Raw genomic sequence first — 16797 nt, forward strand, 5'->3', positions numbered from 1 at the left:
AGAACAGTCTGATCAGTCTTTTTATTCTGGCTGGGGGATTTCAGTAATGTTGCAACAAATAGATTAACTCCCAGTTGTATTTCTTTTATTTTTTATTTTTTTAAATTTTTATTTATTTTTGAGACAGAGCACAAGTGGGGGAGGGACAGAGAGAGAGGGAGACACAGAATCTGAAGCAGACTCCAGGCTCCAAGCTGTCAGCACAGAGCCCAGTGTGGGGCTCGAACTCACTAACCGCCAGATTATGACCTGAGCTGAAGTCAGACACTTAACCAACTGAGCTATCCAGGCGACCCCCGAATTGCATTTAAAAAAAATTTTTTTTAATGTTTTATTTATTTTTGAGAGAGACAGAGACAGAATGTGAGTGGGTTAGGGGCAGAGAGAGAGGGGGGCAGAGAGAGGGAAACACAGAATCTGAAGCAGGTTCCAGGCTCCAAGCTGTCAGCACAGAACCCGACATGGGGCTCGAACCCAAGAGCTGTGAGATCATGACCTCAGCTGAAATCAGATACTTAACCAACGGAGCCACCCAGACGCCCCCCCCCCCCACTCCCCCCCAGCCAATTGCATTTCTTAAAACAAGATGAAAATGAGGAATATAAGGTTTTTTAAAGTTTATTTATTTTGTGTGTGTGTGTGTGTGTGTGTGTGAGAGAGAGAGAGAGAGAGAGAGAGAGCGCACACGAACAGGGGAAGGGCAGAGAAGGAGAGAGAATCCCAAGCAGGCTCTGTGTTGACTACGTAGGACTCAAACTCACAAACTGTGAGATCATGGCTTGAGCTGAAACCGGGAGTCAGACACTTACCTGACTGAGCCACTCTGGCATCCTGGAATACAAATTCTTAAAACAAATAAATGAAATAAATGATTACAAGGTTCAATTTCCTCTCAAAATAAACTCTTGTAATTTTCAAAAAGTTAGGATGACACAGGAGGCCTTCTCTTGAGCACAGTAGCTAGATCATCAATTTCATAATGACAAGATCTAGAATGTAACAAAAACAATTTAAAATGCTAAAATTATTGATGATTCTAAATTTTGTGGCAAACTGTCTTCGTTTGTTCAGGCTGCTATAGCAGAGTATCATAGGATAGAAAGCTTGTAAATAATAGAAATCTATTTCCTACAGTTTCTGAAGGCTGAGAAGTTGAAGATCCAGGTGCTAGCAGATTTGGTAAACTTAGTAAATTTGGTAAATCATAGATTTGGTAAATCATAGATGGCATAGATTTGGTAAATCATAGATGGCAAACTTTTCACTGTGTCCTTATATGAAGGAGGGAGCAAGGGATCTTCCTGGGGCCTCTTTTATAAGGGCATATTCCCATTCATTAAGGTTAAGTATCCTTTTCCAAAGGCCCCACCTCCTAATACCGTCTCAAGAGGGAGTAGATTTCAACACAGCAATTTTGGAGGGACACAGACATTCAACCTATAGCACAATATTCTTCAGTGTTCTCTCCTTTCCTCATGATAACTTATAACATGGTATTAATTGCCAGACCAGTCAACATCTCAAAGCTTCTCATTCTTTCAGTGTTTCAGTTTTTGAAGCTTCTGGCTTCTGGCTTTAACTGTAAGTTTAATCAAGGTAGAATTTAAGATGTTTGGCCCTTGTAGTTTTTAATTTTCCCAAGTGTAACCAAAGCTGTAGAAGAACAAGTTGACTTTAAACTCTTTTAACTGATCTAAAAGGTGCCATTAAGCATTGTTTTTCCCTATGCAGCTGAATTTGAATGAGAAAGTTGAAACTTGCTGTCTTCTCTTTTTCATGGAGCATAACAACCCACAGAGCGGTACCCAGGCCATCTACAGGCTGGAAAGGCATCCTTAACAATACGGCATGTGTTTCTTTCCTAAAAACTAAATTAAGACAACATCCAAAGGCACCTGGGTGGCTCAGTCAGTTGAGCATCCAACTCTTGATTTCAGCTCAGATCATGATCCCAGGATCATGAGATTGAGCCCCACCTCAGGCTCCATACTGAACGTGGAGCCTGCTTGAGAGTCTCTCACTCTCCTCCTGCCCCTCTCCCACACTCACTTACTTCTCTCTCTCAAATAAATAAATTTTTAAAAAGACCACATCTGGCCGCAAACTTCCCATGCCTAATTAGTGAGAATTCTTTGATATTCACTGCATTAAATAAATAAAAGTATTTTTGGTTGTTACTCATTAGGGCTATGCTGTTTTAAAAAATGGGTAGCCACTGAGGGGCAGTATTTTCACTGGCTTTCCTTGAAGCCATTCTTACGAATAAGTGGCAGGAAATCTTCCCCATGGAACTTGAGCCCTGCAGCCTCCAAGGCTGGCCAGTTGTAGAAAGTACAAGATACCCTTTTAGTAACTCTTCTGTATATGAGTTCCAAGGACCTATGTGAGAGACACCATGGAAGAGTATGGAACAGAGCTTGAGGATGTGGAGAGCATTGTAGGGGGCAGAGGTAGGGTGTTTCCTTGTACCGAAAGTAGGTGCAGGGCAGACCTGGGGGATACTAGTTTGCTGGACCTCCTGTATCTCTCACTCTAGAGTCCACACTCAGGATCTACTAATGGACCATCCCTTATTATTTTTTTTAAATTTTCTTCTAAATGTTTATTTATTTTTTTGAGAGAGAGAGAGAGACAGAGAGCAAGTGGGGAAAGGGTAGAGAGAGACAGAGAGACAGAGAGAGAAAGAGAGAGAGAGAGAAGGGAGGGAGACACAGAATCTGAAGCAGGCTCCAGGCTCTCAGCAGTCAGCACAGAGCCCGTCACGGACTTGAACCCACAAACCATGGGATCATGACCTGAGCTAAAGTCAGACACTTAACTGACTGAGACACCCAGGTGCCCGCCGGTAGACCATCCCTTATTAAGGCTCTCTTGCTCTTACTTTTTGACCTTATTTGGGTATGATGCCCTTGAATTAATTTCTGACCTTGTAGAAACTATAGAAGAGGCTGCCTGCCAAGCCAAGGGTTGATTTAGTTTCAAGATCTCTTCATCATTAAGTCATTTAAGAGAAATTTATTGAGCAGCTATTATATGCCCAGTACTGTGCTAAGTATTAGGAAATAGGCAAGAAACACATGATACCTTCCTTCAAGAGATGATAATGTTAATGAGGGTGCCAGATAAGAAAAGAGTATAATACAGAGTGAGAAGACAGATGGAGAGAAGCACCAGTCTTCCAGGAGAACATTCTAACTCAGACTGGAGGACTCAGGGAAGACTTCTAGCAGGAGGTGACACAAGACATAATTCATGAAGGGCCAAGAGGTGATAGACAGGTGGGTTCCAGTTCCAGTAATGGCACTCACTTCCTGACTAGGCTTAATCATTTCTAGCTTTTGACTGAAAGTGAGAGATTTGCAACTCTTCCTTTCACTTGAACACTTAGGGCCATTGTAGGGTTATTAACTGGCATAATTTCAATATTGCTATGTCTCAGGAAATAGGGAGACCCAAGGAGAGGAAGAGAGATGAGATGGGGAGTGGCTGGTCAGTGAAGCAGTCAGAACAAACAAAGCATTTATTGTTTGCTGTCCTGTGAGGCCACAGTTCGTGGTGCCCCCAAAACAATTAAGAGATAGACATTAAAGATTAATGGTTGCAGATCACCATAACAAATATAATAATAACGCAAACATTTGAACTATTGTGAGAATTACTGAAATGTGACACAGAGACACAAAGTGGGCAAATGCTGTTGGAAAAATGACACTGATGGACTCACCAGATACGGTGTTCCATAAACCTTCAATTTGCTAAAAAAAAAAAACAACGCAGTGTCTGTGACCTTGCAAATAAAGCAAAGGGCAATAAAATGAAGTATGCCTGTATTCTACTTTTTTGATGCTATTGTGAATGGATTTTTTTCTTATTGTCTATGACTATGTCTAAGGTCGATTGAAAGGAAGGTCTCTTAACAGTGCTGGGTCAAAAGGATAAACAAAGGGGTGCCTGGGTAGCTTAGTCGGTTAAGCGTCCGACTTCAGCTCAGGTCATGATCTCATGGTTTGTGGGTTTAAGCCCCGCATCGGGCTCTGTGCTGACAGCCCAGAGCCTGGAGCCTGTTTCGGATTCTGTGTCTCCCTGTCTCTCTGCCCTTCTCCCACTCACGCTCTGTCTCTGTGTCTCAAAAATAAATAAACATTTTTAAAAAATTTAAAAAAAAAGGATAAACAAAGAAAGGAATCTTGACCCCTATTTCAACATGGTTCATATACCCACAGTAAAAGCTCCTAGAACAACTCTGTCCAAGAGCAGTTTTGTGATGATGCAACTGTTCTCTGTGATGTCCATGCAGGTAACCCCTGGCCATAAGTAGCTCTTAAGCACTTGAAATGGGAGTAATAGAACAGAGATTCTGATTTTCTTTTAAATTCTACATAATTTAAATTTAAATAGCCACCTGTGGCTAATGGCTATTATATTGGACAGCATAGTTCTAGAAGAAAGCATGGGAGAATATTTTCATGAATTTAGGGTAGGCAATTATTTCTTAGAGATGATATAAAAAACATAATATAAATTTTAAAAGTTGATAACTTGAACTTAACTGAAATTTAAAGCTTCCACTCATCAAAAGACACCTTCAAAGATATTTATTTTGGAAGAGAGAGAGAGAGAGAAAAAACACCCATGGGATGCGCAGAGAGAGAGGGAGAGAGAGAATCCCAATCAGGATCTGTGGTGTCAGCACAGAGCCTGATATGGGGCTTGATCTCACGAAATGTGAGATCATGACCTGAACTGAAATCAAGAGTTGGATGCTTAACTGACTGAGCCACCCAGGCACCCCTCAAAAGACATCCTAAGAAAATGAAAATGTAAATCACAGATCAAGAGAAAATGTTTACAATGCATTTGACAAACGGCTTGTATTCAAAATGTATTACAAAACTGTCACAAATCAATAACAAAAATAACCCAATTTTTAAAATGTACAAAAGACTCATACAGAAACTTCACAAAAGAAGATAAACCAATAACCAATAAGCACATGCAAAGGTATTCAACATGACTAGACATCAGAGACATGCCCATTAAAATCACAAGATGCCATTTCCCTCCCACTAGCATGACTAACATTGAAAAGACCAACAACACCAAATATCGACAAGGATGGGGAGTAACTGGAACTCTGATACTTTGTGGTGAGGTTGTAAAATGGCACAACTACGTTGGAAAAGTGCAGTTTCTTATCATGTTAAGCACGTGTCTACTCTGTGACCCAGGAATTCTACTCTTAGGTATTTACTCAAGAGCAATAAAAACATGTATCTACAAAGAGACTAATTAAGAGTGTTCATAGCGGGGTGCCTGGGTGGCTCCATCGGCTGACCTTCCGACTTCATCTCAGGTCATGATCTCATAGCTGTGAGTTCAAGCCCCGTGTTGGGCTCTGTGCTGACCGCTCGGAGCCTGGAGCCTGCTTTGGGTTCTGTGTCTCCCTCTCTCTCTGCCCCTAACCCACTTGTGCTCTGTCTCTGTCTCTCTCAAAAATAAGTAAACATTAAAAAAAAAAATTAAAAAAAAAAAGTGTTCATAGCTCTACTCACAACAGTGCCAAGCTGTCAACAAGCCAGATGTCTTTTTTTTTTCATTTTTAGAGAGACAGGGTGAGTGGGGGGAGGGGCAAGGAGAGAGGGAGAGAAAGTATCCGAAGCAGGTCCCCCGTCATCAGCAGAGCCCAATGCGGGGCTCAAACTCGTGAACCATGAGATCATGACCTGAGCCGAAACCAGACATCAGAGGCTTACCCGACTGAGCCACCCAGGTGCCCCAAGCCAGATATCTTTTAACAGGAGAATGAATAAACAAATTGTAACAAACTTATATGATGAAATATCACTAAGCAAGAAGGACAAACTGTTGTTATATGTAACAACATGGATGATTCTCAAAAAACATTATGCTAAGCAAAAGAATCCGGCACAGAAGGTTATATATTATATGAATTTGTATGAATTTTAAAAACAGGCTAAACTAATCTGTGGTGATAAAAATCCACACACTTTACCTACAGGAGGTGGAAATTGACTAGAAATTCAAGAATAAGCAAAGCTTATCCATAGAGAGATCAAGGCAGTGCTACCTAAAGTGGGTAGAAATTGAATGGAAGGAAACTTTCTAGGAGAAAGGAAACATTGTCTATCTTGGTCACTATCAGAGTGATAGTTATATGGATGTTTACGTCGGATTTTGCTTTTATGATCTGAGTTCCAGTATGTAAATTTTACCCTATAGTGGAAGAAATGGAATTGAAGCAATCTGTGTCTGTGAGTACATTTTTTCACATATAGGTTCTTTAGTTTACCAGTCAAAGAAAGAAAAGAAGAATAAAGAATAAAATAAATCTATTATTTAACATTTACCAAATTCTAAGAGTACAAAGGTGAACTTTTGCCTTGTTCTCAGGGAGGGAGAATCAGACAAATTGCACTGTTATCACACCAAGAGATCATCAGGAGAAAGGTCAGAAGAGCCGGGTGGGGCAGAGAAGGCACCTCCAGGGCCTGACTGTCCACCTCCTGGCTCTGCCCTGCAGGAAGACAAAACTCTTTTGGTCTCCTCTTGGTTCAGCAAGGATGATTTTTTTTTAATTATTAATTTATTTTTTTTTTAATTTTTTAATTTTTTTTTTAAGTTTATTTTTGAGACAGAGAGACAGAGCATGAACGGGGAAGGGTCAGAGAGAGTTGGAGACACAGAATCGGAAGCAGGCTCCAGGCTCTGAGCCATCAGCCCAGAGCCCGATGTGGGGCTCAAACTCACGGACAGCGAGATCGTGACCTGAACTGAAGTCGGACGCTTAACCGACTGAGCCACCCAGGCGCCCCTTAATTTATTTTTTTAATTTACATCCAAGTTAGTATATAGGGCCACAATGATTTCAGGAGTAGATTCCTTAATGCCCCTTACCCATTTAGCTCACCCCCCTCCCACAATCCCTCCAGCAACCCTCTGTTTGTTCTGCATATTTAAGAGTCTCTTCTGTTTTGTCCCCCTCCCTGTTTTTATTTCTTTTTGCTTCCCTTCCCTTGTGTTCATCTGTTTTGTCTCTTAAAGTCCTCATATGAGTGAAGTCATATGAGTTTTCTGACTGACTAATTTCTCAGCAAGGATGATTAATGGAGCCACTTCTTAATCCTGAGAAAATGTAGCCTAGGTTATGGAAGAGCTGCTGTCCACAGCTGGGTTTCTGGGTCTGCTTTCATAGTCGGTAGATGCTCCAGGCAGGCAGAGAAGCCTCAGCTGCTTCTTAGCCCTGGATTTGCAAAGTGACATAAGCCCCAGCATTTTAGTCATGCGTTTCCAAATGTGTTAAGCCCTTCTTTCATAGGTGACATTTTACCTTATTTGGTCACAGGTTGCCGGCACACTCATTCCTACTCTCAAACATCTTTTAAACCTGGGTGAAGTGACAATTAGGGGAAGAAAACCACTTACTGAAAGATAAGAAGACCTCTTAAATGTGCATTAAAGCAGAAGTTGTCAGTCCCCCTAAAGTGATTTTTCTCTGAATTCTGAATACGTGACTTGGTGAACATTGTACTCTTGTATAAATCACTGAGCTTCACATCACATTCGCTCAGTAGGCTATGATATTTATTCACCTGATTTTTTTTTTTTTTTTTTTTTTTTTTTTTTTTTAATTAAAAAGGATCGGGGCACCTGGGTGGCTCATTCGGTTAAGCTTCTGACTTCAGCTCAGGTCATGATCTCACGGTCTGTGAGTTTGTCCCGCATCAGGCTTTGTGCTGACAGCTCAGAACCTGGAGCCTGTTTCAGATTCTGTGTCTCCCTCTCTCTCTGAGCCTCCCCTATTCATGCTCTGTCTCAAAAATAGATAAATGTTAACAAAAATTAAAAAAAAAAAAAAAAAAAGGAAAACTCAGGCTTCTGAGAAGAATGCCTTGTCTGATGTCACCCAGGTAATCAGGTTGGAGAGCTGGTATAAAGTCCTTCAGCTGCTGGATTGCAAAGCTTATAGGATAACTGACCTCCAAAATCCAGAGGTCTATATGGAAGTAATATATGGAGTCCATACAGTCAGATTTTCCAGACTGTAAATTGCATCCAGGGACCCCTGCGTGGCTCAGTTGGTTAAACATCTGACTCTTGATTTCAGCTCAGGTCATGATCTTACAGTTTGTGAGTTTGAGCCCTGCATTGGGCTCTGTGCTGACAGTGTGGAGTCTGCTTGGGATTCTCTCTTTCTCTTCCTCTCTTGCTGCCCCTCCCCCACTTGCTCATGTTCTCTCTCTCAAAATAAATAAAAATAAACTTAAAAAAATTGCATCCATGCCCTCTGCCCCATGAGAGCTTGGTCATAAGAACTTTATCCTGAGTGATAGGGTGGGAAGGAAGAGATTTAGAACTAAAATCATGGAGATCACATGCTTGTTAAACAGACTCTAGAATCTAATTTTTGTCAGCTTCTATTCTGGAGTTGAAAATGTGCTCAGTCATGATTCTTACCCTTAAAGAATCACTACCTGTGTGTGAGCAACCTTTGTAGAAACCTGGAAAGGATGGTGATTAAAATAGATGGGTGTCAGGTTATTCAAAGCTCTAATGGGGTTAATCGACACTTATTTTATTCATTCATTCACTAACTTATTACCATTGAGTTGCTAATTGGTTCCACATTAATAAAACAAGGAATTAGGAAAGTGGGTTTTATTCTCACTGCCATTACTAACTGGTTTTGTGACTAAAGGGGGCAATCTGATGGCTCTTTACCTTAGCTCATGTATTTGTGAAATGGGTATCATGATTCCTGCCCTAAGTGACTGCACTGGTCAGTTTTGAGAATCAAGTGAAATACATGGACATGAAAGCACTTTGACAAATATGAAACTTACCCTGTAAGATAGCACTGCTGTTCAGGCTGATCTGATGTAGGTCAAGGGTCCTAAACTTGACCATCAGTGGTGATCCCTGGGGATTCTATGAAAACACAGCCCCTACCTCTGGAGATTCTGAAGGTCTTGACCCAGGATTCTGCATTTTTTTAAATTACGTTTCTTTATTTTTGAGAGGCAGAGAGAGACAGAGCATGAGTGGGAGAGGGGCAGAGAGAGAGGGAGACACAGAAGCAGGCTCCAGGCTCCGAGCTGTCAGCACAGAGCCCGATGCAGGGCTCCAACTCACGAACTGTGAGATCATGACCTGAGTCAAAGTTGGACGCTCAACTGACTGAGCCACCCAGGTGCCTGCCCTGCAGGATTCTGCATTTTGAGAAGCACTTCAACTAATTCTGATGCAGGTGATCCAAGAGTCCCAGAGAAGCATGGCTGTTTGATCCAGAATATTGGGGGATTCCTCAGCAAGGTGTCTTTTCGGGATGGTCCAGTTGTCTTGGGTTTATTTACATGTTCAGAAGTGGTATCTCTCCATTGTGGTATTTGTCTGTCCTGTACAGAGGCACGTGCTCGAGGCTCAGTGGAAGCATGCTGGTCTGCCCAACATGCCAAAACCCACAATTTCTGTAGGTGAACAAGCTGGTATGTAAGCACTCTTTTATTTTCCTTCTCTCTACAGCAATGCAGAGTCTTCAGAGAAGAGATTCAGAATGAATAGCTTTGTGTCAGACTTCGGAAGACCGCTGGAGCCAGATAAGGTGTTTTCTCGACAGGGCAATGAGGAATCCAGGTCTCTCTTTCACTGCTACATCAATGAAGTGGAACACTTGGATAGGGCTAAAGCTTGTCACCAGACCACAGCCCTTGACAGCTGTGTTCAACTGCAGGAAGCCATTAGAAGCAATGGGCGGCCAGAGGAGGAGTTGAACAGGCTCATGAAGTTCGACATCCCCAACTTCGTGAACACAGACCAGAACTCCTCCTTTGGGGAGGATGATCTTCTGATTTCAGAACCACCTATTGTTCTAGAAAATAAGCCAGTTTCCCAGACCTCACACAAAGACCTGGATTGAGAAACGTACTCTGTAAAGTGTCTTCCTGGAGATGTTGGATCCGTCTCTGTAAAGCAAGAAATCTCCACTGACCAAAGTTGTTTGTGTGTGTTGGGGGGAGACATGGGAGACAGAGATAGAAAGAAAGACACAGAGAAGAGAGCCCCTCAGAAAAGAGCTGAAGAAGCTGAGCTTCTGTGCCTTTAAACACAGTTCAGGCTTTTTTGAGAATAAAGTATTTGCATGGTCTCACCTTCCTTGTTGTTGAAAAGTTTGGCTGCACAGAGTGTCAGTGTTCTTGAATGGGGGTTAGCATGCTGCATTCCAGTCTGGCCCTGCCACCACCACGCTCTATTTTTAGCAAGTTGCTTTACCTCTCTGGGCTGCCACATTGTTCATTGTAACATGAGGAGTTTGAAGTAGATGACTCATCCCAGCTCTAATATTTTGTGAATTTGTGACTTTGCATCCAGAAAAAGCTGGAATGTACATAACGCAGTATAAACCAGGGCACTGCCTCCTATCTCTTGTAGGATGCCCTATGTCGGTACCTTCCCCTCAGCCCTTAACTGAGCCCAGCTTTTGTCAGAGGTCCAAGCATCTATGAGGAGGTCAGAAGACACATCTCTCAGTCACCATGGCCAACATTTCTTTGATTGTACTGAAACAGCTCTTCTGAGAACCTCCAGCCACCCATGCTAAGAGCTAGGGCCAGCCCTGCTCCTCTTCTCCCAGAATCAGTACCAATTCATGGTACATCGCATGGCACTCTTGTTCCCAGAAATGTAGAGAAGGTTGTCAGCTCAGTGAGAGGAGGTGCCTTTCGTATCTCTGTGTTGGTGTGCGTCCGTCATAAGAAGAGTACTTGCCATGCTATTTACTTGGCAGATGTGTAGGTGATAGTCATGTGACTAGTGTATGGACTTTGAGCTGAGATGGTGAATGGGTTGTAAATCCCCACCAACAGATATGCAGGGTGGCCTGGTGCAACACAGAGTTAATTTCATGAAAGAGTCCAGTCTGCACGCTGGTATTGGAAACAACTTGGTTTTGCACACACAGTTGCATGCATGGCCAACTGCTAATCTCTGGGTGGCATTTTCATTATGAATTTGTTTACCACCTGTCTTGCTAAAGCTAAAAAATAAATGCATTTGCACAGGAATTTTCTCTGGTTCTTTGTTCTCACACATCCAAATTTTTCATTTCCTTTAAGAATTATTCCATGTTTATAATGCTTCCTAATTTCTGTCATCTCTAGGAGCCCAGTTGGTCTGAGTCATGCACCAGATTTCATTTGGGAGTTATCCCACCAGAAGAAATCCCTTTTCTATAATATCTTTTGAGGAAAATATTATTCTTTAAGACTCTAACATTAAACAGTAGAGCAAAGCATGGAACATTTCTTGTAATTAGCACATTTTTGCAAATAGATACTTGCTATTTTCATTAAAGAATGCTGATTTTATTAACTTTTACTAATATGAATATTACTATTCATCATTTAAACAACCAAATATAAACCATAGGCTATTTCTTAAGATTCGAAGCTATTTAAGTGGTATCTTATTTAGAAATAGATTCATTAGAAGAGTGTTACTAGAAGTTGGAAAAATACCTATGACCATGCCATCATTCTTATTAACTAAATGTCAAAAACTGTGAAGTGTATAAGATTTTACACCTCCTATAAGCTATCAGAGTAAGCCAGGTCCAGTTTTGTGGATGCTGGCAGAAGACATGAGATTCCTGGCTCAGAGACAAAGAACTTCTTACAGCACAGCAGGCAACATGTTCTTCATGGTCATGTTGGATCCTGAATTCATTTCCTATTGCTACTGTAGCAAAGTACCACAAATTTAGCTTAAAGCAACACACGTTTATTCTCTTACAGTTCTAGAGCACAGAAGTCCAAAATCAGTGTCAGTGGGCTAAAATCAAGGTGTCATCACAGCCGTATTCTATCTGAAAGCTAGAGAAAAATCCACTTCCTTGCCTTTTCTGGCTTTCAGAGGCTACTCACACTCTTTGGCTTAGGACTTTGTATCACTCCATCCTCTGCTCCTACTTTATACCTCTGTCTCTGACCATCCTGCCTCTCTCCTATAAGGACCCATTAGGACCCTTATAATCCAATTGCATTAGATTACCCGTGATAATCTCCCAATTTGAGATTCTTAATTGCATATGCAAAATTCCTTTTGTCATGTATGGTAACATACTCACAAATTCAAGGATTATGACTTGGACATGTTTTGGGAGGGTGTTAGCCTACACAGTCTTCCCTTTGGCCCCAAAGATTCATGAGCACCTCACATGTAAAATACATTCACCTCATCCCAGCATCCTCCAAAGTCTCAATTATAAAGCATCAACTCAAAGTCCAATTTATAGTCTAAATCTTATTAGCTCAAAAGTCCCAATTTCATCATCATAATTATCTAACTCAGGTATGGGTGAGACCCTGGGTACGATCCATCTTGGGAAAAATTCTCCATCTGTGGCTTGTGAAACTAGAGAACAAGTAATTTGTTCCCAAAATACAATGGTGGGACAAGCACATCAGACCAGTTATAGACATCTGTTCCAAAAGGGAGAAACTGGAAGGAAAAAAGGACTCACCAGTCCTAAGCAATTTTGAAATTCATTTGGGCTAACTCCATTCAGTTGTCCTGGAAATAATCCTCTGTGGCTCATGGCTTTGCCCTCTGGGCCTGCAGCTCTGCCCTTTCAATCATCCTTTCTTTTTCTTAAATGTATTTGTAATGGAGAAGTTTATCAACCTGTTTCCTGCATGTAGAACTTTGGGGGGGGGGTGTCTCACAGCCTACTTTCATCTTGTCCTCTTTCTGTCCCTTAAAGCCCAATTTGGCAGTGTTTCTCCAGGTGTCACATTCTCAAGAACATTGTGAGACTTCTCACTGTGTCACATGTATTCATTCCATTAGACAAGAGGCAGAAATTGCACCACAGAATCATTCCCTCTTGAGTTGAGGCTGGGGCATGACCTTTTGTAACTCCAAGCTGGTCAGGGGAAGGTGGCTTTTGCTTTGATCAATGACAATTCTCCAGAGAATGGAGAACTAGTGGACCAACACTGCCCCCGAAGCTGGGAATGACAAAGCGGCTAGTAAAGGAATCTGGGTGGGACATCGCCAGCACCCTTATAAATAGTAACAGATGACATTTATTGGGTACCAAGCAGCCTCTGTGCTAACTTAATTTTTGTAACCTCACTATGAGAACTCTCAATACAGAGGATTAAATGATCCTTTTAAATATAAGTTAAGTCCAATTACCTCTCTGCTCAAAACACTGCAATGGGGGCACGTGGGTGGCTCAGTCGGTTAAGTGTCTTACTCTTGATTTCGGCTCAGGTCATGATCCCGGGGTCGTGGGACTGAGCCCTGTGTTGGGCTCCATGCTGAGCATGGAGCCTGCTTGGGATTCTCTCTCTCTTCCTCTCTCTCTGTGCCTTCCCTGCTTGTGCTTGCTCTCTCTCTCTCTCTCAAAATAAATAAACATTCAAAACTCTGCAATGGCTTCCAGTGTTACTCAGCAAAGAAGCTAGAGTCCTTATACTGACCTTAAGGCTTTCCTCCCTCCGTCGCCCAGCTGATCTCATCTGTTCTCCCCCGGCTCACCCTGCTCACCCTGCTCCAGCCCACTGACCTGCCTGCTATCCCTTGAAAACATCAGACATTTGTCTAAGGGCTGTTGCCCTGGCCAGTCTCTCTGGTACATTTTTCCTCTAGATGTCCACTTGGCCCACTCTCTCACCTCTTTTAGCTTTTTCCTCAAATGCCCCCTGTTATGGGTCAAATTGTGCCCCCTCCCAACCTACCAAAATCACACGTTAAAGTCCTATCCCCTAAAGGCCGAGAATGTGACCTTATCTGGAAACAGGGTTGGAGCAGAGGTCACGAGGGTGGGCCCTCATCCAATATGACTTGTGTCCTTATAAAAAGGGAATATTTGGACACAGAGACACGCATAGGATGAAGTCCACATGAAGAAAAGTCGGGAGAAGATAAGCCAAGGAGAGATGCCTGGAGCAGACTTCCCCTCAACAGCCTTAAGAAGGAAGCAGTCCTGCTGACTGACACGTTGATCTCAGACTTTCAGCTTCAGAATTGAGAGACAGCACATCTCTGGCGTTGACATCACCTCGTTGTAGTGCTTTGTTGGATCCCTAGTAGCAACAGCCCCCTCCTCAATGTTCTTAGTGAGGCTTACGCTGGCCATTCTTTCAAACTGGGCACTGCCTTCCCCTTATTCCTGGCCAGAACACTATCTCCCTGATCATACTCTGTTTTTCTTTCTCTACTGCACTTATCACCTACCATACTGTACAATTTATATGATTATGATGTCTGCGGTTTCCTTCGTGTCCCTCTTACTAGAATGTAAGCTCTGCCAGGGCCAGACAGGTGCCTGAAACACAGGAGGCAGCCGGTAAAAACTGGCTGGAGGGAGGGATGGACTGTTTCTTATATGTATTTATATTTATTTTACAGGCGGGAGAACTAAGGCTCTGGGAGACTCGGTCTGTTTCTCAGGTGCAGAGTTGCCTGGCGGCAGACCAACCTGGGTTCCAAGAAATGGAGAACCTGGTGAAGGCTTGAATGGGTCTCTCGCTGTTGGTTAGTATTTACTTGATTTTTTTTTTCCTGTCTCCAACTTTTGACCTCTTTATGTATTCTTTGTAACTTTCAATCTGTTTTAAATTTGAATTGTGCTTTGTTTCAGGCAAACAATCTGTAAGTCTTTTAACTTGCAGGTTTGTTCCCTATTGTGATTACTGATGATGTTTGCTTCCTAGCCTCTTAGTTTGTGATTTCTATTTACTTGGCTCTGCTTTTCTCCTCTTTTCTTTACACCATGCAGCCGTGCTCAAGAGGAGGTGGTCTGGAAATAGTCTGTTTGAGATGGGTTTCATTACTGGCTAACTGTGCCATCTTCACCAGGGTGCCTAGACACTGTTTCCTCATAAACAAGAAGGGATAACATCCACCTAAAAGTTAGTGAGCAGTAAGTGATAAAACATATAAAGCACTTAAAATAGTGATTGACCTATTCTACATGCTCCATTTTGGCTCATTTGTTTTTATTCTCTCTCTCTTTTTAAAATTTAATTCTAGTGTAGTTTTTATTTTCTTTTTAAACTATCTATCTATCTATCTATTTTTTAAACAACTGTTTGAGAGATTACTCTTGAATTTTAATAAACATACTGGATACTGAAAGTTCAAGTCTGTTGCTTAACTTGTGAAATTCAATGTACCAATTGTTGTATATATTTTGTTTCCATAAGTTCTGTTGGGCTCTTTTAAAACAATCCACCTGTTCTTTTCTCATGAGGTCGTAATATTTTCCATTAAATTTTCTATGATTTATATTTTTAAAGGAGGATTTAGCCATAGTCATGTATGCTCTCTTTTATTGTTTCATAGTTTAAGAAACTTGTTAATGTTTATTTGAGAGAGAGAGAGAGAGAGCGCGAGCGGGGAGGGCGGTGGTAGAGAGCAAGAGACACAGAATCTGAAGCAGGCTCCAGGCTCCAGGCTTTGAGCAGCACAGAGCCTGCAAACCCACCAACTTTGAGATCATGACCTGAGTCGAAGCGGGTCGCTTAACTGAATGAGCCACCCAGGCACCCCGATTGTTTCATAATTTTAGGCTCTGGAATACTAATCATCTTGGGGGTTTTTGGGTTTGCTACTTCTTATAGTCAATTGTTTCCAACTGGTGTGTGTGTGTGTGTGTGTGTGTGTGGTTGCATGAGCTTCTTTACAGTGAGTAGTATTTTTTTCTATGATTGTCTCACGCATCCTGGTTTTATAAAAATTTCTCTAAGTGGGGTGCCTGCGCGGCTTAGTTGGTTAAGTTTCTGACTTCAGCTCAGGTCATGATCTCTCTGTTCATGGGTTCAAGCCCCGTGTTGGGCTCTGTGCTGACAGCTCAGAGACTGAAGCCTGCTTTGGATTCTATGTGCGTCTCTCTCTCTCTCTCTCTAACCCTCTCTGCTCTCTCTCAAAAATAAACATTAAACTTTTTTTAATTATTTAAAAAAAATAAAAAAATAAAAATTTCCCTGAGTGATCAATCTGGAATCATGTTATTTTTAAACTTTTGCTTGGGGCTTCCTGTTTCATAAATAGGAGTATAAATTTGGATCCCACCGGAGGTTTTGTTTTTCTTAGGAACCCTGGTACAACCAATGTCCTCATCCCTTACCTATGTCAGTGTATGGAGTTCCTTGCCTCCCTTTCACTGAAGGGTCTCAGGAAAGCAAGACAGTTTCTATGCCTGGTATGAACCCCTTTTTTCTGAGTGGGTATTTTAACCCACTTCAGGATGCAGATTAAAATCCTGTCCCCAGGGTGCTGTGGCATCAGCTCACAAGCTTACCATTCTGGCTTTAAAAGTTTCCTGTTTATTTTTGTCATCTGAGAATTCTTTTCTTCATGGTTAGCTCTATATTATTTTTGTTGTTTTATTTTACCCAGTATTACTGAACATTTTCCTTTGTAAAGGGATCCAAATTAACTCAGTTTCCCGTATTTCGAGAACTAAAAGCTTCCGTTCTGGAATATCAGTTTGATTTTTATTTATTTATTTATTTATTTATTTTTTTTTTAATGTCAATTTTTGAGAGAGAGACAGCAAGCAGGGGAGGGGCAGAGAGAGAGAGAGAGAGAGAGACACAGAATCCAAAGCAGGCTTCAGGCTTGGAGAATCGTGAGATCATGACCTGAGCCGAAGTTGGTCACTTAACTGAGCCACCCAGGGGCCCCTCAGTTTGATTCTTTTAAAAAATACATTTCAGTATATTTCGTAGGTGCAAATCTTTATCCTTTTATCTATTTTGTCCACCATTTCCT

The 16797-nt window shown here is 41.8% G+C and overlaps 1 protein-coding gene across 1 annotated transcript in view; it reads left to right on the forward strand.

Moving 5' to 3' along the window:
* Positions 1-10998, forward strand: part of MRAP2 (melanocortin 2 receptor accessory protein 2) — a 54763-nt gene extending 43765 nt beyond the window's left edge. Inside the window, exon 4 of the mRNA XM_042985312.1 lies at positions 9541-10998. Within this exon, the coding sequence (XP_042841246.1) occupies positions 9541-9934 (394 nt within the window). The 3' untranslated portion in view covers positions 9935-10998. The remainder of the gene's footprint in view (positions 1-9540) is intronic.
* The last annotated feature ends 5799 nt before the right edge of the window (positions 10999-16797 follow it).

The sequence above is a fragment of the Panthera tigris genome, chromosome B2 (assembly GCF_018350195.1).
Source record: "Panthera tigris isolate Pti1 chromosome B2, P.tigris_Pti1_mat1.1, whole genome shotgun sequence".
NCBI classification, from domain to species: domain Eukaryota; kingdom Metazoa; phylum Chordata; class Mammalia; order Carnivora; family Felidae; genus Panthera; species Panthera tigris.